The sequence below is a fragment of the Calypte anna genome, chromosome 6 (genome assembly GCF_003957555.1).
Source record: "Calypte anna isolate BGI_N300 chromosome 6, bCalAnn1_v1.p, whole genome shotgun sequence".
Classification (NCBI taxonomy): domain Eukaryota; kingdom Metazoa; phylum Chordata; class Aves; order Apodiformes; family Trochilidae; genus Calypte; species Calypte anna.
The window spans coordinates 19,212,202-19,231,221 of NC_044252.1; the positions used below are offsets into that span (position 1 = coordinate 19,212,202).

Sequence of the window (19,020 nt, forward strand, 5' to 3'; positions counted from 1 at the left end):
GATGGCCTGTTATTTTAAAGAAAGCACCAAAGTTATGCCTGCCAACATAGAAATTTTGCAGATTCTTAATCCACAACTTGGATTTTCCAAACATGCAGAATTTTTGATATAGAGGTCCCAAAGTAAATACTGAATTTAAACTTTTGAATTCTCACTGCTATTCGACTGCTATTGATTGCATTATTCTTCCTTCATTTCTTCTTCTGTATCTTAATGTCATCATATTCAGACTGCAATTAAGTATCTCATAGACCATGTTCTTGTATTTACCTAATGTTGAATTTAGAACAGTCTTTAACTTTTATATGATTACAGATTCTGTTATAATGTCAGTGCTTTTAGAACTGGTACTGAGAATATTTTTCCTTTGAAAACATCAAGAAAATATATTAAAAACAAAATTTTAGCACTTGTATCGTACTGACAAAATTGATTGAATTTAGGTAGGTGATCTCAGCTGTAAAAGTGAAAGTTTAAATGATACATAAGAAGAAACAGGGTTTTTTAGAGTTTAACATCACTCAGACCAAATATAACATAGGTTACAGTGATAGATAGCATCCATAGGAGAGAGGAAAGTATATTCAAAGCCATTCAAATTGAAATGATTACAAGTTTGATAAAATTTAAGTGATATGCAGGCAACACTCTGAGGACACAAAATGCCAAAATTTCATCAATTACATTCCAATTTTCAGTGTTTAAGCAGTATGTCAGCAGCACTCAGCAAAATGGCTTCTCCAACAGCAGTGCATGTACGTACCAAGCCAATGCATGGAGATGACCATAACAGTGCTGGGTGGGCAAAGAATGTTCATGTCATGTGGTCATGAAGCTGCTTTTTTCTTGTCAATTATTCCACAGAGAGATTTTGGAGATGATGCTTATAAGCCCAGTATGATCAGTTACATGTTTAAGATACCCTGCTTCTGAAAGTACTGCTATTGTGTGTACAGTATGCAATAGCTATTAAAACTTCTTTTGTGTGTCTGCTGATTTGGAATCTAGATATTAAAAGCACCAAAATCAATAGGAATTATTTAAGGACACTACTAGTATTTAAACTTTGTATAAAAGTCTACTTTTAGAGAATAAATCTGCAGTAAATAAAATTATAACTCTAACTTTTCTAGGGATACACAGTTTCTTAATTTTTTTCCCCATAATTTCAAGATGTTCAAAAAGCTAATAGATAGATCAGTGTTAGTGTCTTGAAAACTTCCTTTATAACAAGCTACAGAGAAGTCATGTGGTACACTGTCCAGAGGGCAGTGACTGTTATATGTCTATGTCATGTGAGTATTTCACTCCAAAATCTCAAACTTATCATATAGTGTTTTATTCTATGTTTTGGCATTCTGTAAACACATCCTGCTAACCAGCTTTCCTTGCAATATGCAAATATTAAACACTCATTATTTGCTTTGGGAATTTTTAAAGATGGTCTTAAGGTTTTGGTGGGTTTTTTTCTTAACCTTTCCTTCACAAAGCTCCCAAGTGCATTATTTGAAGAGACATTTGAAGGTATATCAAGGGAAAAACAAAACCCAAAATCCCACAAATTAATTTAAACTCTCCCAGTATTATGCTTTGATGAAGGAGCTCTACACAATGCATTTTGTGAAAATGCTTTAAATTGGGAGATTAAATTATTATTGAATAATTATGCAGACAACCCTTCATGTTATCAACATTACAAACCAGGTTTTAAATAATCAAATTTTAATATGGCAAAGTATTCAAAACTACCTCAAGAATTCTACCTGTAAGTTTTGCAAATCACTCATGGTATGGTTTCTCAGAATAAATCACTCCAATTGCCATTAGAAAATTAGTCAGTCCCATGCAAATCTGAAAAAAAATTATGCTGTATTTCTGATTTGTTTAGACAAGACTACTGAAATACAGTGGAGCCAGGCTACTAAAACACAACCCAGCAAGATAATTACTTACAGAATAGAAATTGGAATAAATTATATGATATGCCAGAGTGATGTCCTGACCTATTTATGCATTTGGCTTGAATTTATAAAATATTTTGCATGTTTCTTCTGCTTTGTGCAAAAATTTATGGCTTATATTTAAATGCAATATCATTTAAATTAAAGTGTAAGGTATGATGTTGAAACAATAGCACAAATCACACTTCCTAATCATGGCTTCCAAATGGGCTGCATGATGCTTGCTCTCAATGGACATCCAGGGTCATAATTATGGTATCTGTGATTGAGCAGGTGAAGCATTTTGGGTTGTGCAGATTGTTGTTATTTTATATGGGGACAGTGACAGACGTGTGTGCTGTTGTTAGTGTACTTCATAGTTCTTCGTGCTGTTTTTCAGACTCCTGGAAATCCAGAGCCTGTACACAATTGAAAAATCACAGTAGAAGGAAAAGGCTGCTAAGCTTTAGCAAATTGTTTTACAAAGAAGTTAATACTCAAAAAGGGCAAAATATCACTTGAGTTTTATGTATGTCAAATTTGTTTGGAAAAGAATCTCTGGAATAGACTCAGTTTTGTAAGATCTTAATCTGAAATAAATCATGCCCAGTGCTCTCTGCAACCATGGATGAATGCAGGAAATGATGCTATTGTGCAACTTGATGAACAGAATCCAGAGTGTAACACTGCAGGTACACTGACATACCTGCAGGTATACAATCAGAAAACAGGGTGCTGATGTCATACATTAAGTCTTGAAAACTTCCTCTTTACAATTTTTATATATACACTCCAGTTCAATATCTAGGACATAGTGACAGCAGCAAAAAAACCCTAAACCCATGGTGTCTGAATATTCTTCAAAAGTCTTTATAAATTATTGTTAGTAACTTACTTTAAATACCTACATATACAAAACCCTAAACTTCTATAGCCTAAATAACTATATAAATCTACAAATTGTCCTTACCATTGTTTTTATTTTGCTCTTTTTTAATGCATTGATCCTCATGAGCAGCTAACAGAAAAGGTAATGTATGTTACTTTAAAAAATCTACATCTTGTTTTCTTATAAATGAGATCTCCAACTGAAAAATCAATACCCTAATACTGGCTCCAAAGTTAGCATTTTAAGTGTGTGGATAACAACAGTGATCTCTGAAAGTGTTTAGCTACAATCAAATCCAATTTGGGGAAAATATGCAAGACTGAAATAATAACCCCTAGATATTAAAAAAAACCCAAACACCTCATGATTGACAATCTTAAATACTTTAAAAATCAAATTTAGACCAACTAAAATATGTTTTCAGGGGCAAATAATTATATTCTGCGATCTCTATGGACAGATACAGAAAACAGCACTCGGTTGAGCAAAGTGCTTATCAGACTTGAGTGGATAAAAATATAGAAAATCCCAAAGAAATACTGAATTAGTGGAATGCACAGATTGCAAGCATCTCAGGTTTCGTGAGGCTCATTCTAGTACTATTTTTTGGAGGGCAAGGCTCACTGCTATTTGTCCACTGCATTTGATAAACATTAAGGAAGCTCTCCAACTAAAACTTTGTCACTATAAAATCTCCACTGGTTTTAATGAAATCTGTTTAGAGAAGTTACAGTTCTATCCCAGTGTTACTATGTGGCCACAGTTTTGAAATAACTGCAAATACTGAAAGCAAATTTTCACATTTATCACTCAGGAAAGAGTTTTCAACGTGTTCATTGTTGGTAACATTGCATTACATGCAATTCCTAAATACCAGGTGTGAAGGTGCTTTTCCTTGGCAGCTGAAACTACTGCAGTGCTAAGTGCACATTCACTTCCTTTGACTTAAGTACTCTAGAACTGAGGTGGCACTGCCAGAAGATGGAGGAAATGCACAGACCTCCAGAAACCAGTCCTTTGAGATAGGTATCTGGATACTAGTAATTAATTGCTTGATAAGAGCTGGCTGTTGACTATTAACACAGCTGGATTATAGATGAGATGCCTAAACTCGGGTAAGAGAAGTTCCATCTTTTTAGCCTTCATATTTGTTATAATTCTCTTTAAGATTAACTTAAATATTACTTAACTGATGGTAAGTTTTAGAGTACACTTAATTTTTCATTATTTCTCCTGTACTGAGTGATATAACAGAGACTTTGATATAACAGAAACTTTATCTCCCAGTAAGACATTTTATTTGCTTTTCTTCAAGGAGGAAGAAATTGTTGATTGGTGGAGCAAATTTTATGCTTCAGTAGGAGACCATGAAAAATGTGGACAGTATATTCAAAAAGGATATGACACTTTAAAGGTACTGCTCAGGATAAAATAATATATCTCAATGTTTCTAGGCCCAAAACCAGGTTTTGAAGTCTGAGCTGTCCTTCAAAATTTAACTATGCATGATTTCTTGCAAATGTCCATTACCAATTCATGTGGTGAAATGAAGGTTTTAAGATGATTTTTGGTTCTTTTCTAACTACTCTTATTAAGAGATGTATTCAGAGTTTAATGTAACCCTCAGTCAAATGGAATTTTGACTTCTTTTGGTGCCAGACAGATTCTGAATAAACTGAGGAACTATAAAAACAGAGGATCAGCACTCTTACTGTCTGTTGGTTAAGACTCGATGGCAGACCACTTTCATTTCTCATCTAATACACTTAATGTAGAGAGCAAGGATAAGTTTGTAAAATGCTATTTATTGTTTTTAACGAGGCCCCTAATAGAAGCTCCATAGCATGTTCTCCACATTGCCTTTGTTTCTCCATACAATTTCTAAACTGCTTTTTTTAGGTTTTTATACTTCTTTTTTTATTTATTTTTTTTTTTTAGGTATATGACTGTGAATTGGAAAAAGTACCCGAATTTAATAGCTTAACAGACTTCTGTGATACATTTAAACTACACAGAGGCAAATCTGAGGATAGTGATGATCCACCAGTGGTTGGGGAATTCAAGGTAACTTTCAAATAATGCACAAGAACAAATTGCTAGATGAAGTCTTTTATATGTAAGTGATTATTATTTAAGTCTGCATGCAAGTATTTCAGCTCCAATAGTGATGCATGTGTTAAGGGGGGGCGACACATGCCTGTGACTACTTAGGTATAGGCCCTTCTTTTTCAAGAAAGTTACAGCTATACATTTCTCACACTAAATGTGATACATGCTCAATTGAAAGAAATATTACTGTGGAAGAGAACCTTTTGGATAACCACTTGAACAAGGCTAAAGATTGACCAGCAGATGTTATGAGCAAAGTACATTTTTAGAATTAATTTGTCAAAGGTATTTTTGTATTACTTCTGTGACTGTCTATGACTTTTAAAGAGTAAAAAAATGTTAACATTTTATGTAAAAAAACAACCAACCAACCAAAAAACCCCCAAAACTCCCAAACATTAAATGATGCTTTTGTATAGGGAAACAACTATGAAATGTTATGTATTCTCAACTGGAGCCGACTGGGTAATTGTGTTGAAATTAAAAGAGCTGTATTAAATCTAGTAAGGGGCTAACCTTGCATTTGGAGTAAGTCAAACAGAAGACTTCTAAGTGACTGTGGATCAGGCTATAATTTTGCTATTCCTATATCGTGCAGTGTGTACAGGATAAATAAGAGAAAAAACGAACTTAGCAGAATGACTTATCTACATTTATTTTGATTGAATCTTTATATTATTTTTTAGGGATCCTTTAAAATCTATGCATTACCTGATGATCCCACTATTCCAGCTCCTCCTCGCCAGTTCCGTGAGCTGCCAGACAGTGGGCCTCAGGAGTGCATTGTGCGGATTTATATTGTTCGAGGTCTGCACCTTCAGCCCCAGGATAATAATGGGCTGGTGAGACTTTTTGCTTCTGGAATGTCTGTGAGCTAACTGTCTTGTCAACTGTTGCTTAACAATGTTTTTTTTATGTTTTAAATAGTGTGATCCTTATATAAAAATATCCCTAAGTAAAAAAGTAATTGAGGACAGAGATAATTACGTGCCTAATACTCTCAACCCAATTTTTGGCAGGTAACAAACTTTTTTGTATTTTCAACTTGAATCTTTCAACTTACTCTTTGGGCTGCTTTCCTAATTTTTAAGATAAAACATTCTTTAAAATATCCAATGCTTTAATAATAGTTATATACTGACAGTTAATTGTGAATAAACTTGAAAAGGCATTTGGAATAAGTCCATTGGAATGGACCACCCAGGAAACTGGTGGAGTCACTGTCCCTGGAAGTGTTTAAGGAAAGGCTGGATGTGGCACCTAGTACCATGTTTTGGCTGATGTGGTAGTGTTAGGTCACAGGCAGGACTTGATGATCTCAGAGGTCTTTTCCAGCCTCAATAATTCTGTGATTCTGTGATTTCCCTTTTAAATCACTGGACAACACAAGTGTTTGGCTAGTCCAGATTTTTCTATATCACGTGGGTAAATTGCACAAAGTCAAACAATGTCTATACCTTAAATATGCCCTGTGCTATGCACAGAAGAATGGCCAAACATGCTTACAGAATAGGGAAGACATTTTAACTCTGAAAGCTCTGTGGATGTCATGATGAGTGATTGACTTGATGCATTCCCAGTACATTGGTCTTTCCTTCAAAGGCTAATGCTAGCTTTGAAATATATGAAAATACTAATTAGGAATGGAGAGGTTACGTCATCCCTAAAATTACTAATGAAATTCTGAGTCTATTTTGGTGTCCAGAGCGAGAGGAGGATTTTGGTTTGGTGGAAAGTAAGGAGAAGAGTAATGGAAGGATTAGAAACAGTTTGGAAAGCGTACTTTACCATGATGTGCTGCAGGATTTCAATTTTTCAGATTATGCAAAGAAATAGACAGTGAAGAGACATTATTACAGGTACAAAGTACCTTCAAAATTCCAGGTTTTTCCAGAATGACTCTGAAAGTCTAAATTTAAAAGCTAGGCTAGAAATGAAACAAATACGATGCCAGGAATAGTTAACCATGGTATATTTTACCTCACAGTAACATACTGAGCATCAGTAGAAACCATGGGGATGCATGTATGGGAAGTAAGTTCAGATAATTAATCTGAGAAGAACCTACAGCCTGTTCTGGGTAGAACAGCTAGATGTCAGCATAATCACTTCTATTCATAGAAGCTAAACTTTTGGACCCTGTTTTTTAAGACTGTGTTTGTATTGTAGATAACAAAAATAAAAATTTCTAATCAAACAGAAACTATGTATTTAACAGCCATATTTTTAACAGAGTGGCTGGCAGAGCCGCACAAGTTTCTTTCTCAGTCCCAATTCAATCTGCTGCACAGAAAACATCTGAGGAATACATTGTGCATTAAGGAAGGATGTAGTAACTGCAGGAAGACAACAAACAAACCGGTGCATTAGTGGCAACTAATGCTAGATTTATCAGCATTGGAAGCATCCCTTTAATGTCTTGCAAAAGCTATTGCTCAAAAATAAACTGAAAAGTAGAGGATTTTTAGGCTTTTTGTGAGGTTTTTAAGTTTGCAAATACAAAGGATTGCTCAAAAGAACAACAGTGTTAACTGGACATTTTTATGCTTAGAATGTATGAACTCAGCTGCTTCTTACCTCAAGAAAAGGATCTGAAAATTTCAGTCTATGACTATGACACATTGACTCGTGATGAAAAAGTGGGTGAAACCATAATTGATCTTGAGAACAGATTCCTTTCTCGTTATGGATCTCACTGTGGCATCCCACAGCAGTATTGTGTGTAAGTAATTTTGTCTATTGAAAATTTTTATCTGTAAGATCTCACTCCCAGTTCCTCTAAAAATCTGCTTCCTTCATCTTAATTATTTGCTTAAATAGCAATGCTATGGCTTCCCCTGGATGTTTGTTGTGCTCACTCTATCATCTGATTTCCAAGATAAGCTACAAAGTCTCCAGGAAAGCCTTTACTGAAAACCACATCAAATATTTTAATATTCTTTTTATGTTGTAACTGTACTTCTGTCCAGAGAACACACACTTAACAGAATTTTCTGACCTGCTCATAGAAGTTAATATAAATACATCAATTAGCATAAATTATTGTGCTACTTAAAGAAAAAAAAAAACCCACTGCCTTGGAAGGTGATTGAGCTAGTATACAAAACTGAATCACTGTGTCAGACTCAAGTGGCCGTAATATAGGTATGCAGTTACAGTCCTGACCTTTATGAATTAGTTTAATAAATACATCTTAGATGACGTGTAAATGTCCTGAATGTTGAGTAATTTTAGGATGTGTTACTGTTGCTTTCTTAAAAGTTCAGGTGTGAATACCTGGCGTGATCAACTAAAACCAACCCAGCTATTGAAAAATGTGGCCAGGTTTAAAGGCTATGCTCCTCCTGTCTTCTCTGAGAATGGTAGAAAGATCAACTACGGAGGACGAGATTATACTTTAGATGAAGCTGGTGAGCTTGTTCACTTACTTTATATTTGTCTTAAATTCATATTGATTCAAATATAAAATTTTCTGTTATTAATGGAAAATTAGGAAAAAATCTTTGATAATTTTTTTTATTGTTGAGCACTTTTCTGCTTAATTTTAAATATTTGATTTTAAAACTTCTTTAAAGTTCAAATGCAAATTCTGGTTCATGACCCCTTGTTCTTTTTCCATTTCTTTCATTTCAGAAGCTAACAAAGTATTGCATCAACATCTTGGTCCAGGTGAAGAGCGATTAGCCCTTCATATCCTCAGAACCCAGGGTTTGGTACCTGAACATGTGGAGACAAGGACCTTGTATAGCACCTTTCAGCCCAACATCTCCCAGGTACCAAAATTTATTTACAGATTTTTGAGTACAGAAGTTGAGTATTCCTGCATTTATATGATGCTGTTAATAGAGTGGCATCACTCAGGATGAAGAGGGCTACAAATTAATATTCTCTGGCCAAGAAACTAAAGCAGATTAGTCTAGAAAAATAGCAAAATGCAGTTATGTTTTGCCATTAGGGTTAGTGGCCATTGGTGGCATCAAATGCCACTTTAAATACTGACAGAGTAGAAATTGGGAAAGATATACTTATGAATTACTGAAATTAACTGGAATATGTGCTTTATACCTCACCAACAATAAAGGAGACACCCTGGCTAAGAGCTTCCTAGCTACATTCAACAAATGAGACCAAACTTGCCATTCCTCTGCAGGGTCCAGTCATGCTCTCTGCTAGAGAGGACAAAAGCCTTACATTTGCTTTCTAGCAATTACTAACTCACCAGTGGTTGTTATTTTAAGACAGTTTCTGCAGCAACCATAACTTATCTGCAAAAATAAAGGGGCTTGCATTTGAAACAGAATGTAAAATCTGTAGAGGTTGCTTTACTTCAACAAGTTAAGGTTAAGGTTAAGGGGAGCAATCACCTACACTGGGTAGGCTGCCAGCTGTGAACTGTCAGCCACATGTGTAACACTGTTACTTAATACTGCCTCTCAGAGAACAGAAACTTGGATTTACATGAAAGATATTTAGGCACCTAACTTGCACTGAATTCACTCAGAATTAATGTCCCCAACATATTCTGAATTCTTGGCACTATTCCTTTGGTACTACACACGTCAATAAGCAGCTTTGGGGAGTTATGATGACAAACCTGTTTGCAAGAAACAATCCCTCATCTATCTTCTCCACTTGTACAGGGAAAACTCCAGATGTGGGTTGATGTTTTCCCCAAAAGCTTAGGACCTCCAGGGCCTCCCTTCAACATCACTCCCCGAAAAGCCAAGAAGTGAGTATTTGTATATATGAGGCACCATCTGGCAGCCCTGACAAAGGCAATTAAATTCTTTTTTTCCCCAAACATCTTCTCTCTTAGGTATATCTTGCGGGTGATTGTCTGGAACACCAAAGATGTCCTTCTGGATGAAAAAAGCATCACAGGAGAAGAAATGAGTGACATTTACGTGAAGGGGTAGGAGCATCCTGTCATGTAACACAAATTATGTTCTGCATGTCCTGGGAATGTTTAGACCACAGGTTCCAAAAATTATTTGGCTTGTTTGCAGCCACTTAATAACATGGTTACAGTGCATGGGAAAAAAGCACCAGAATAGTCCCACTGCAGCCACCAGACACATCTCTTTTTATTTTTTAGATGGATGCCTGGTAATGAAGAAAACAAGCAGAAAACTGATGTTCACTACCGATCACTGGATGGTGAAGGGAACTTTAACTGGAGATTTGTTTTTCCTTTCAACTATCTCCCAGCAGAACAACTCTGCGTAGTTTCCAAAAAGGTAAGTATTTCTAAAGGTTTCAATACTTAGAAAACAGATTGTAAATAGTCTGATAACTTTTGTCTCTATATATTGAAAGAAATAGTTTGGCTCAGTTCTGCACGCTTTCCTCAAACTGCTGTTGTGAACAGATTGAATTTTGCCTTTGAGCCAGGAACAACAAACTGGCAACAACTGCAGTCTCCTGTTACCAAGAGCAAAGATTCCCAGCTCCTCAATATTTTTAGCGTACTACAACCAAAACTTCGTTTCAGTCTCATCTCTAACAGGATGTTTTTATGTATGCACATCAATATTTCTTGATATGCAGATCCACAGAAATCTTAGACCTTGGTTCAGCAATGCTCTCTCTTGTGTCAGTATCATGGAGCTATGCAAGTCCAGAGGAGGGTCACGAAGATGATGAGAGGGCTGGAGCACCTCTCCTACAAAGACAGTCTGAGAGAAATGAGGTTGTTAAGCCTAGAGAAGGCAAGACTCCAGGGAGACCTTAGAGCACCTGTCAGACCTCAGGGGCCTACAGGAAAGCTGCAGAGAGACTTTTTACAAGGGTCTGTAGCAATAGGACAGGGGGGGAAGAGTTCCAAACTAAGCAAGGGTAGATTTATATTAGAAATTAGGAAGAAATTCTGTCTTGTGAAGGTGCTGGGACACTGGAACAGGTTGCCCAGGGAAGCTGTAGATGCCCCCTCTGTGAAAGTGTTCAAGACCAGTTTGGATAGAGCTTTCAGCAACATGATGTACTGGAAGATGTCCGTGCTCATGGGCAGTAGTTCTGGCACTAAATCACATTTAAGGTCCCTTCCAACCCAAATCATTCTATGATTTTGCGATCCTTAATAATTGTACCAACCCCAGAATTCATAAGTACTAACAGACCACAGCTTGATTTTTAAATTAAGACCATATCTTAATTTTTTTAAGGTAATTTGATGATTTTTTTTTTTTAATTTTAGGAACATTTCTGGAGTCTTGACAAGACAGAATTCAGAATCCCACCCAAATTGATCATTCAAATATGGGACAATGACAAGTTCTCCTTGGATGACTATCTGGGTAACACTTCTAAAGACAGAATTATTGTTATCTCAAAATAAGGGATAAAACCAAACAATTTTAAATTAATGCATGAGGATTATGTATAGGAAGTGAGCCATTTAGCATGCAAATACACTTCTGTTTTAGTACACAGTACAGGGTTACCTGTGCTCACGAGTGAATGAGTGAATATTCACTCAGTACTGGCCTACTGAAAGGTAAATGAGGATACTTTTAATTCAGGTAAGCCTTATCACACAGATGATAATGCACACAAAACTTAATTTTCTTCCTTCTTTAAATCAATTTACTTCAGTTCTCAGTACTGATATAAGGATGTAATTTAGGTTAAGCAATCTACTTCACACCATTATTAATTCTACTTCCCTCCATATTAATCCCTATTTTTTGTAGAGATACTAGTCTGCAGAAAATTCTCTGCCCTATACTGAGATACCTCCAAAGTCTTCATCTCACATGTAAACCATATAGGCCTCAAAATCTGAGAACAAATAATTGATTTATAACCATCCTTTAAGTTGGTTACATCATGCATTTCGTTATCTGAAACCATGCTCATCCTACATTGCTGTATTAGGTTATCTTCTGTTTAGGGGTGTGGAGAGAAAGAACTTCAATAAAAAAATCAACTGATCTTGCATTAAAAGAAGGGGATGGGAGCTTTCTAAGTCAAATTTATCAACACAAATGCTTTCAACAGCAGCAAGATGCGCTTAAACACAGCCTGATGTGTCCCATTTCCCTGCCTCACAACATCCTTAGCTGAACACTGTAATGTGTCAGTTGATCATTTTTCCTGTATAACAAGTTTAGAGACAGAAAAGATTGTTGTTGAACTACTATGCTGTATGGTTGGCTTCATTATACAGTGCTTATTTATTTTATTCACCTCCTAGGCTTTGTGGAACTTGATTTACATAAAACAATTATTCCAGCAAAAGTTCCAGAGAAGTGCAATATAGACATGATTCCAGAATACAAGGCAGACAGTTCTCAGAAGGCTCCCAGAACCACCTCTCTCTTTGAACAAAAGTCCATGAAAGGATGGTGGCCATGTTACGTTGAAAAGGAAGGCTCCCGTATTTTAGCGGTATGGTGATTACTTCTTTGAAAAGAACTTAAAATGTGCTCACCTTGCTTTTCAAATTATAAAGAAAGACTTTTCTAAAGAGTCTCCTGCTTTGCTGTTAGCTTTCAGTGGACAGAGGAAGAGTAAATAGAACATTCCCTGCTCAAGTTCAGGAATTTTTCTTTCTCGATTTTTTGTGTTAAAATATGAGTTTAATACTTAGATTAATTCCTTTTGTTTTGAAATCTGTTTAACTTGAAGGACTCTGATGCCAGCCTGAGTCATGTTATCTTTGCTAGAGCAGTTATTTGCCAATAGAGTTATTGTGTGAATGAATTTATCAAGTTATTGCTTAGAAGAAACATTAGACATCCTAAACGGATTAAAGACTAAAGAAAAAAATTAAATCCAAAGCATTTTTATACACAGCAAATATAATGTGTGTATAGATCCATAAAATACAATTAATATACTGAGAAAAAGACTGAGAAACATCCCTCAGCCACAGCATTATAAAAAATGAGATGCTTAGTCTTTTGGAAAAGATGCAGTCTTTGATGTGTTCTTGAAAGAAGAGAATTGGTTTTGTTTTCCTCTTGAAAGAAGACAACTGGGTTTTTTTTTTACTACATTGGAAAAAAAACCACAAAACAATGTTTAGCTTAAAACAGAACAACAAATTAATTAGCAGAACCCAGAATGCTGGTTTTTTCTGTTTGTGCTTCTCCATTACTGTGTTTTGACACTGTCATTGTGAGGAAATAACTATATTTTGAGAACGAAATGGAAAACACGCGTATGCAGACAGTGAGCTGATGCCAAATTCTGCTGTATTTAGTCCCACACAACTGCTATCAGTGCTGTTTCAGTAAGATGCTTACCTCATGCCACATGTTTTCTGAAGGGTAAAGTTGAAATGACGTTGGAAGTTGTCAATGAAAAAGAAGCTGAGGAGAGGCCAGCTGGTAAAGGAAGGGATGAACCCAACATGAACCCCAAACTAGATCTACCAAAGTAAGATATTTTTCTCTCACTGGCTTGAGAAATATATAATATCTGCCTATCATGATGTCCTTGACAAAATCTGTATGCAGTAAAGGGTCTATTAGACATCAATTCTCCTTTGGTAAAACTTCATTTGTAAAAGCCAGTCTTGTTTCCTTCTGCAAGCATTAGGATAAAATGCAAGGTGGTTTCAGGATTAATGGCACACAGTTATTGAAACTACTATTCTGCAGTACAAAACTATCTGTATGTTCTTAAACCTTCAAAACAGAGTGTTTTAACCTACTATACTCTCAATTTTAAGTATTCCCTGGTTTTATCGTATGAATAATACTTGTTTCTGTTAAAATGCAGCCGACCAGATACTTCCTTCCTTTGGTTTACAAATCCCTGCAAGACCATGAAATTTATTGTGTGGCGAAGGTATAAATGTCTCTTTATAGGCCTTATCATCTTGCTGATCTTACTCCTGTTTATAGCAGTGCTCCTCTACTCATTGCCGGTAAGTTTTCTAAATGTTACTGTTCTTCAGCTGTGGTATGAAGAACCACAGAACTTATGTATCAGTCATGAACCCAAAGGAGAGATTCTGTCTATTCATTTTAAGCAGGGAGATAGGGATTATACCTATCAAAAGTTTCAACTGATTTTTAATGAGAAACAATGTAAGATTATGTTAAAAGTAACCTATTAATTAAAGATGAAGCAAAATAATTCTTTAGAAGTGTTGGTAACATAAATAATTATAGATTAATTATATATTAATAGATGTTAATAGATGGTTTAGTCTGAATTTCAGTTGGTGTTATTCTGAAGTATCGTACTCATTCTTAGAGTACTTTATCTGAAATTAACCTGAATACATTCCAATCCATTTTGATAACTTAAATGTCTTTTACAAAGCTACACTGAAATATTTTGTGTACATCTTTCTAACTCTTGTTTATTCCCTCATTCCCCAACAGAACTATTTGTCAATGAAGATTGTGAAACCAATTTAAAGAAAAGTTTTTTACTTCATCTTTTTAAATAGTAATGAGGTTTCGCCTGAGGCTGCAAACCAAATTCAGCAAGGCTCTCCATCCTTTTTATCTCCTAGTATTTGGAACTGTAAAATAGATAAGTAAGAATTTAACTAAGGTTAGCCAAGGTTCAAGGGGTCATGACAGCTGTTTTCAAAAACCAAAGGATAAACCCCCTCATGTTTCATGCACATTTTTTTTACTTCAGTAGTATCTACACATTGTAAAATTCTGACTTCATTGCTTTTAAGCTAGATTTTTCATAAAAATCTCTCGGGATACTGCCTGCTATTTTTAATGGATACTTACATTTGAGAATTCCTTTCTTCTGGGCATACTTTGAAACTTTGCATTTTAACTTAATGAAAAAGAAACACTCTACTTAAAATTATGTATACCAAAGAAACCTCATAATGAAATCAAAGAGAAGGGACAGACATTGTTTCTAGAAAAGTTTTCAGCATCATGCTGCTTAAAAATTCTTACTTACTGTGCTGTAGGTGTGACAGTGCTAGATTTGTATCTTGACAACAGCTGCATGTGCATAGAAATAAATGGTATACTGCTTATTTAGTACAATCTACAAATGTTTAAATAAAGTTATCCACAAGTAAATGCAAGTTTCCAGTTTTCTGTAAGTATCACAAAACTAAAATGCATTACATATTGAATAGTGTCTATTAGAGAATGTAATGCCACACATATGGAGTGTAAGGTATTTTACTGTTATCTTCACAGTGAAGAATACAGAAATACTTCTGCACAAAGTTCTACTGAATTTCCTTCTTTGAAAGAAATTTTCTTTCTCTAATAAAATTTGTTGAATAATTTCAGTATACTATTTGTATTTAGAGCTGATCTTGAATTAAAACATACGAGGATACACAACCTAAACTCTTGTTTGAAATCTCATCTGCACATGGGAAGTATTTCGTTTAGCCTCAGTCTCCTCACGCTAGACACAGTAAAATATAATCTGCACTGAAAGTCAGGTTATAACCTGGGACTTTAACTCACTTTGATGGAGGGCCAAAGCATCAGTGTCATTCTGAACATTCTCTGATGCTTAAAACAAAGGAAATCTGCAACAAAACCTGAAATCAGCATTAACTTATGACTGTCACACTCTTGACTGAATAAAGACTTCAGCTGTCTTTAAAAAGATGACAAAAATAACTGCAAGAATGAAGTGGAGCCTTGGAAAATCTCTGTCAATTTATTTAGTGGCACACTTAAGGCTTTCTCCTAGCACTGTATGCACTTGTCAGGCAAAATAAGTAAATAATACTGACTTAATTCTGTTCAACTAAAGCTAGAGTAAAGGTAATACATAAAGAAATTTCCAGAACGTGAAGTCCCAGTAGCTACAGTGGGACAAGTGGAAGTCACCCTTTCAGAGAGATAGCAGCACCCTTATTTTTGGGTTTTAAAGAAACTCGCAAGGAGTGACCTATGCATGAGAGCTCAGAGCTGGAACTACTGACCATCCAGATGGATTGTCCCTTCAGTAATGACCACTCCAGAAGTAACTGGCAATTTGCATGAGCTAATGTTTGATCAGCCATTGTTAACATTTCTCTCAATCAATGCCATAAATCTTACAGACAGTAAAAATCACAGAATCCTTATTTTCATTGTAAGACAAGAAAGTGTGTTGCCACTAAGGGTTGTAACTGGAAAGCATTTAACTTGAAACAGTATTCTCCAGAAAACAATTATGAAATGGAGCAGAGATCTGAGCAAGCCTCTCCCCTAGCATTTGAAGAGCAGCTTCAGAGGTACACTGCCCTTCTGAGTTGAGTTCACGCTCATGGATTCCTTTGTGTCCAAACATGCATAGGCTTGACAGTTTCACTACAATTAGGCAGTGCTACCTCTCAGCCTGTTCCAGCAACAAATGAAAGAAAACACCTGTTCACAAGAAAGAAAATGTGATCAATAATATTTACATACAATGCTAGTCAAATTTGCAATCCCTGGTGTACCTACTGTGGGTGACTCCAACATACAGTAGCTTATTGCCTAGTTCAAACTGCTAGCTAAGATTTAGCCCTGTGTAGGGAACAACTTTATGCTGTTCCTGTTCTGCCTTGACTATTGGGATGTTTGTTGTGGCCAGGACAACTCTGTACTACCACAGTTGCCAGCAACTTAGGCAAACATCCTTGGAGGCCACAGAAAAATGGCAGAATGTAGATGTGCCTGATATAACTCTTCTTTATAACAGGAAATTATTTAACCCTGGGGATTCCTCCTTCTATGAGTTTGCTTTGCCTATACTGATAAGCTGACAAGTATTTTGGCCTGTGAGCTGATGGGGTTAGTTCAGCTGCATTCCTGTCACTAAGTCCCCAGTACACAGACTCCATGCTTCACAGAGAAGATTATCTGGGTCTAAAATGACTTCTCAGTTCTGGGAAAAGACACTTGATGAGGCTACCTTCTCTGCACCTGTGTGACAGCACCTGTGTGGCTGTCACAGCCAGGGAAAGGCTGAAGATAAACAAAGTGCTTTTAACAAAAAAAGGCTAAATTACAGCAATTATCTAGTAACTTGCTAGCAGTATGTCAGAGTCCCTCTGACATAATGTATGTTCAACCAACAGCAGCTGCACTCTTTGATACACTTGGGTATCCAAAGAGTACATGGCTTCTTGTCAGTTCCTTGTTGTAGTCACCCCAAGCCCTGACTATTGGAATGGGATACTAAGAGGATAAAAGCCACTTTCATGTACTTTATGATTAGTCAGATTGTACAAGAAAGAATTATCATATACCTCAAGAAAAAAATTTGCACTTAAACCAGCTCAGCATAAAATGCAGAGGCAGTAAACTCATCACCTACAAGCTGTTCTTGCATTTCTTTGAACAGCCACAAGATGACATCCCAAGTCTCATGTGTTCACAAAGTTCCTCCAGTACTTGATTTATTCCCTTCCTAAATACATCTCACATATGGACATGAACCACAATGTATATATAATAGTTAAGGGAAAACACAGTTCCATCAAAGTCCATTGCTTCTAAGCATATTTGGAAAGAACAGCCTTTGGAACCTGGCTATTGTATACAAATGAAAAGTGACTGTAAATCTGGTCCCCACTGACTTTAATGCTGTTGTGGTAGTAGGATGTAAGTCCACTCCATGCCACTAGATGCTTAAGAATCTATTGAGGACATTGAAAGCAGTACCAGAGAATGAGATGGCAGCATTCAGTGCTGAATTTTGGTTGGTGCTAGCTCAGCTACTAAAAAGCACTCAGCTCTTTACACAGCTCTTTACATTGCTCAGAATTGAGTTTGTCATGTATACGGACAGGGACCTGAGTTAGAAAGACAATTCTCTAAAGAAAGAAAACTAGAAAGTTCTTTAAAAATTCATACATAAAAAAGAAATGGGAATTAACAACATGTACTCTGACCACAAAGCTACTCCCTAAAGAAGTTTGGCTTCTTTGTAACCTTTGCTGTAGCTAAGAGATTAAATCCATTGACAAGTGCAAGATAAGGAACACAATATGGTAAAAACACACTTCCTGAAAGCCACCAAAAAGCTCCGAATGCATTATAATTGCTTATGGAAGACTCCAAGGCAGTTCTGATCCTTTTCCAGACTTCCAAGATGCCAGGACTAGCAGCAAGAAGCACCGGAACACACAGAACACAGCAGAAGGTACACAAACACCCTGAAAAGAGCAGTGGGACAGCCATTAACCTCACAGGGAGGTGCCAGTGAGTGCCAGCAAAGACAAGAGAGACATGCCTAATAAATACCTCAGGGCTGCAGCAAGGTGTCAGCATCCACGTGAGATCTGCAGACCAAACCATCTCCCCTCCATTCCCCTCTAGAACAGTGCTGCTATCACAGCAGCGCTGGAAAGCATTCCCGCCAACACTGCATCAGGCATCAGATTTGGGGGAAAACTTTTCAGGCTGAGAAGTGAATTGAAGCTGCACTTCCAGCCTCCTGTGTAATCCCTCTCACTCTTCAGCAGTTATGGTAAAACAACAGGAAGACACAATCACCACCATCCTTTGAAAGTAAGTGTAGGCATTTGGTTCTGCAGCTGGTTATACTCTCAGATTGTCAAATGCCTCCTGCCTTGAGAGATACTGAAACTTCTGGTCAAGATGAAGTTTAGGTGCCAAGCTGCTCAGCTATGAGACACACACACTTCTGTAAAAGGAAGAGATGCAGCACTAGAAGTGACTGGTGAGTTTATAAAAACCTTAAGTGCAACTGCTGCTAGGCAGTAATCGAAAAATTACAGAGCTGCACCTAGGTACCTGAACTCCCATCCATACCTCTTTACACAGGTCAGTCCTCTATTGGGTCTGCCATTGAGAGCTTAATATGAAATAATTATGAAAACTGAAAAAGTTAGAGGCATCATCAAAGAGTAAACAATGAATAAACCAGAATATCTTAGTAGTGTTTTATCAATCATAATAAACTTATGTTCAAACTTCATATGTCATTTAGCTACAGAACCCAAAAAAGGCACAATATAAATGAAAAAAGTTTCAAGTATGGACAAGGAAAGTAATCAAGAGAAAGCAGGAAGGATAACACTTCCTGTACAAGAAAAGCTTAGGAGGTCAGCACCAGCTTGGAAAAAGTGACAGTAACAAGAAAATAAGGGATATCTAAAGTAAGCTACATAGAGGTAGAAAACATGAATTTGTGTCT

General features: G+C 36.4%; 1 protein-coding gene across 1 annotated transcript in view; it reads left to right on the forward strand.

Annotated features, from left to right (window-relative positions):
* MYOF (myoferlin) overlaps positions 1–14,996 on the forward strand; it is a 64,771-nt gene extending 49,775 nt beyond the window's left edge. The window contains exons 39-54 of the mRNA XM_008502003.2: positions 2,959–2,970; positions 4,145–4,243; positions 4,768–4,893; positions 5,625–5,780; positions 5,866–5,957; positions 7,490–7,660; positions 8,200–8,348; positions 8,572–8,711; positions 9,579–9,667; positions 9,755–9,850; positions 10,034–10,175; positions 11,132–11,231; positions 12,131–12,324; positions 13,208–13,317; positions 13,663–13,810; positions 14,274–14,996. Coding sequence (XP_008500225.2) covers positions 2,959–2,970; positions 4,145–4,243; positions 4,768–4,893; positions 5,625–5,780; positions 5,866–5,957; positions 7,490–7,660; positions 8,200–8,348; positions 8,572–8,711; positions 9,579–9,667; positions 9,755–9,850; positions 10,034–10,175; positions 11,132–11,231; positions 12,131–12,324; positions 13,208–13,317; positions 13,663–13,810; positions 14,274–14,309 — 1,860 coding nt within the window. The 3' untranslated portion in view covers positions 14,310–14,996. The remainder of the gene's footprint in view (positions 1–2,958; positions 2,971–4,144; positions 4,244–4,767; positions 4,894–5,624; positions 5,781–5,865; positions 5,958–7,489; positions 7,661–8,199; positions 8,349–8,571; positions 8,712–9,578; positions 9,668–9,754; positions 9,851–10,033; positions 10,176–11,131; positions 11,232–12,130; positions 12,325–13,207; positions 13,318–13,662; positions 13,811–14,273) is intronic.
* The last annotated feature ends 4,024 nt before the right edge of the window (positions 14,997–19,020 follow it).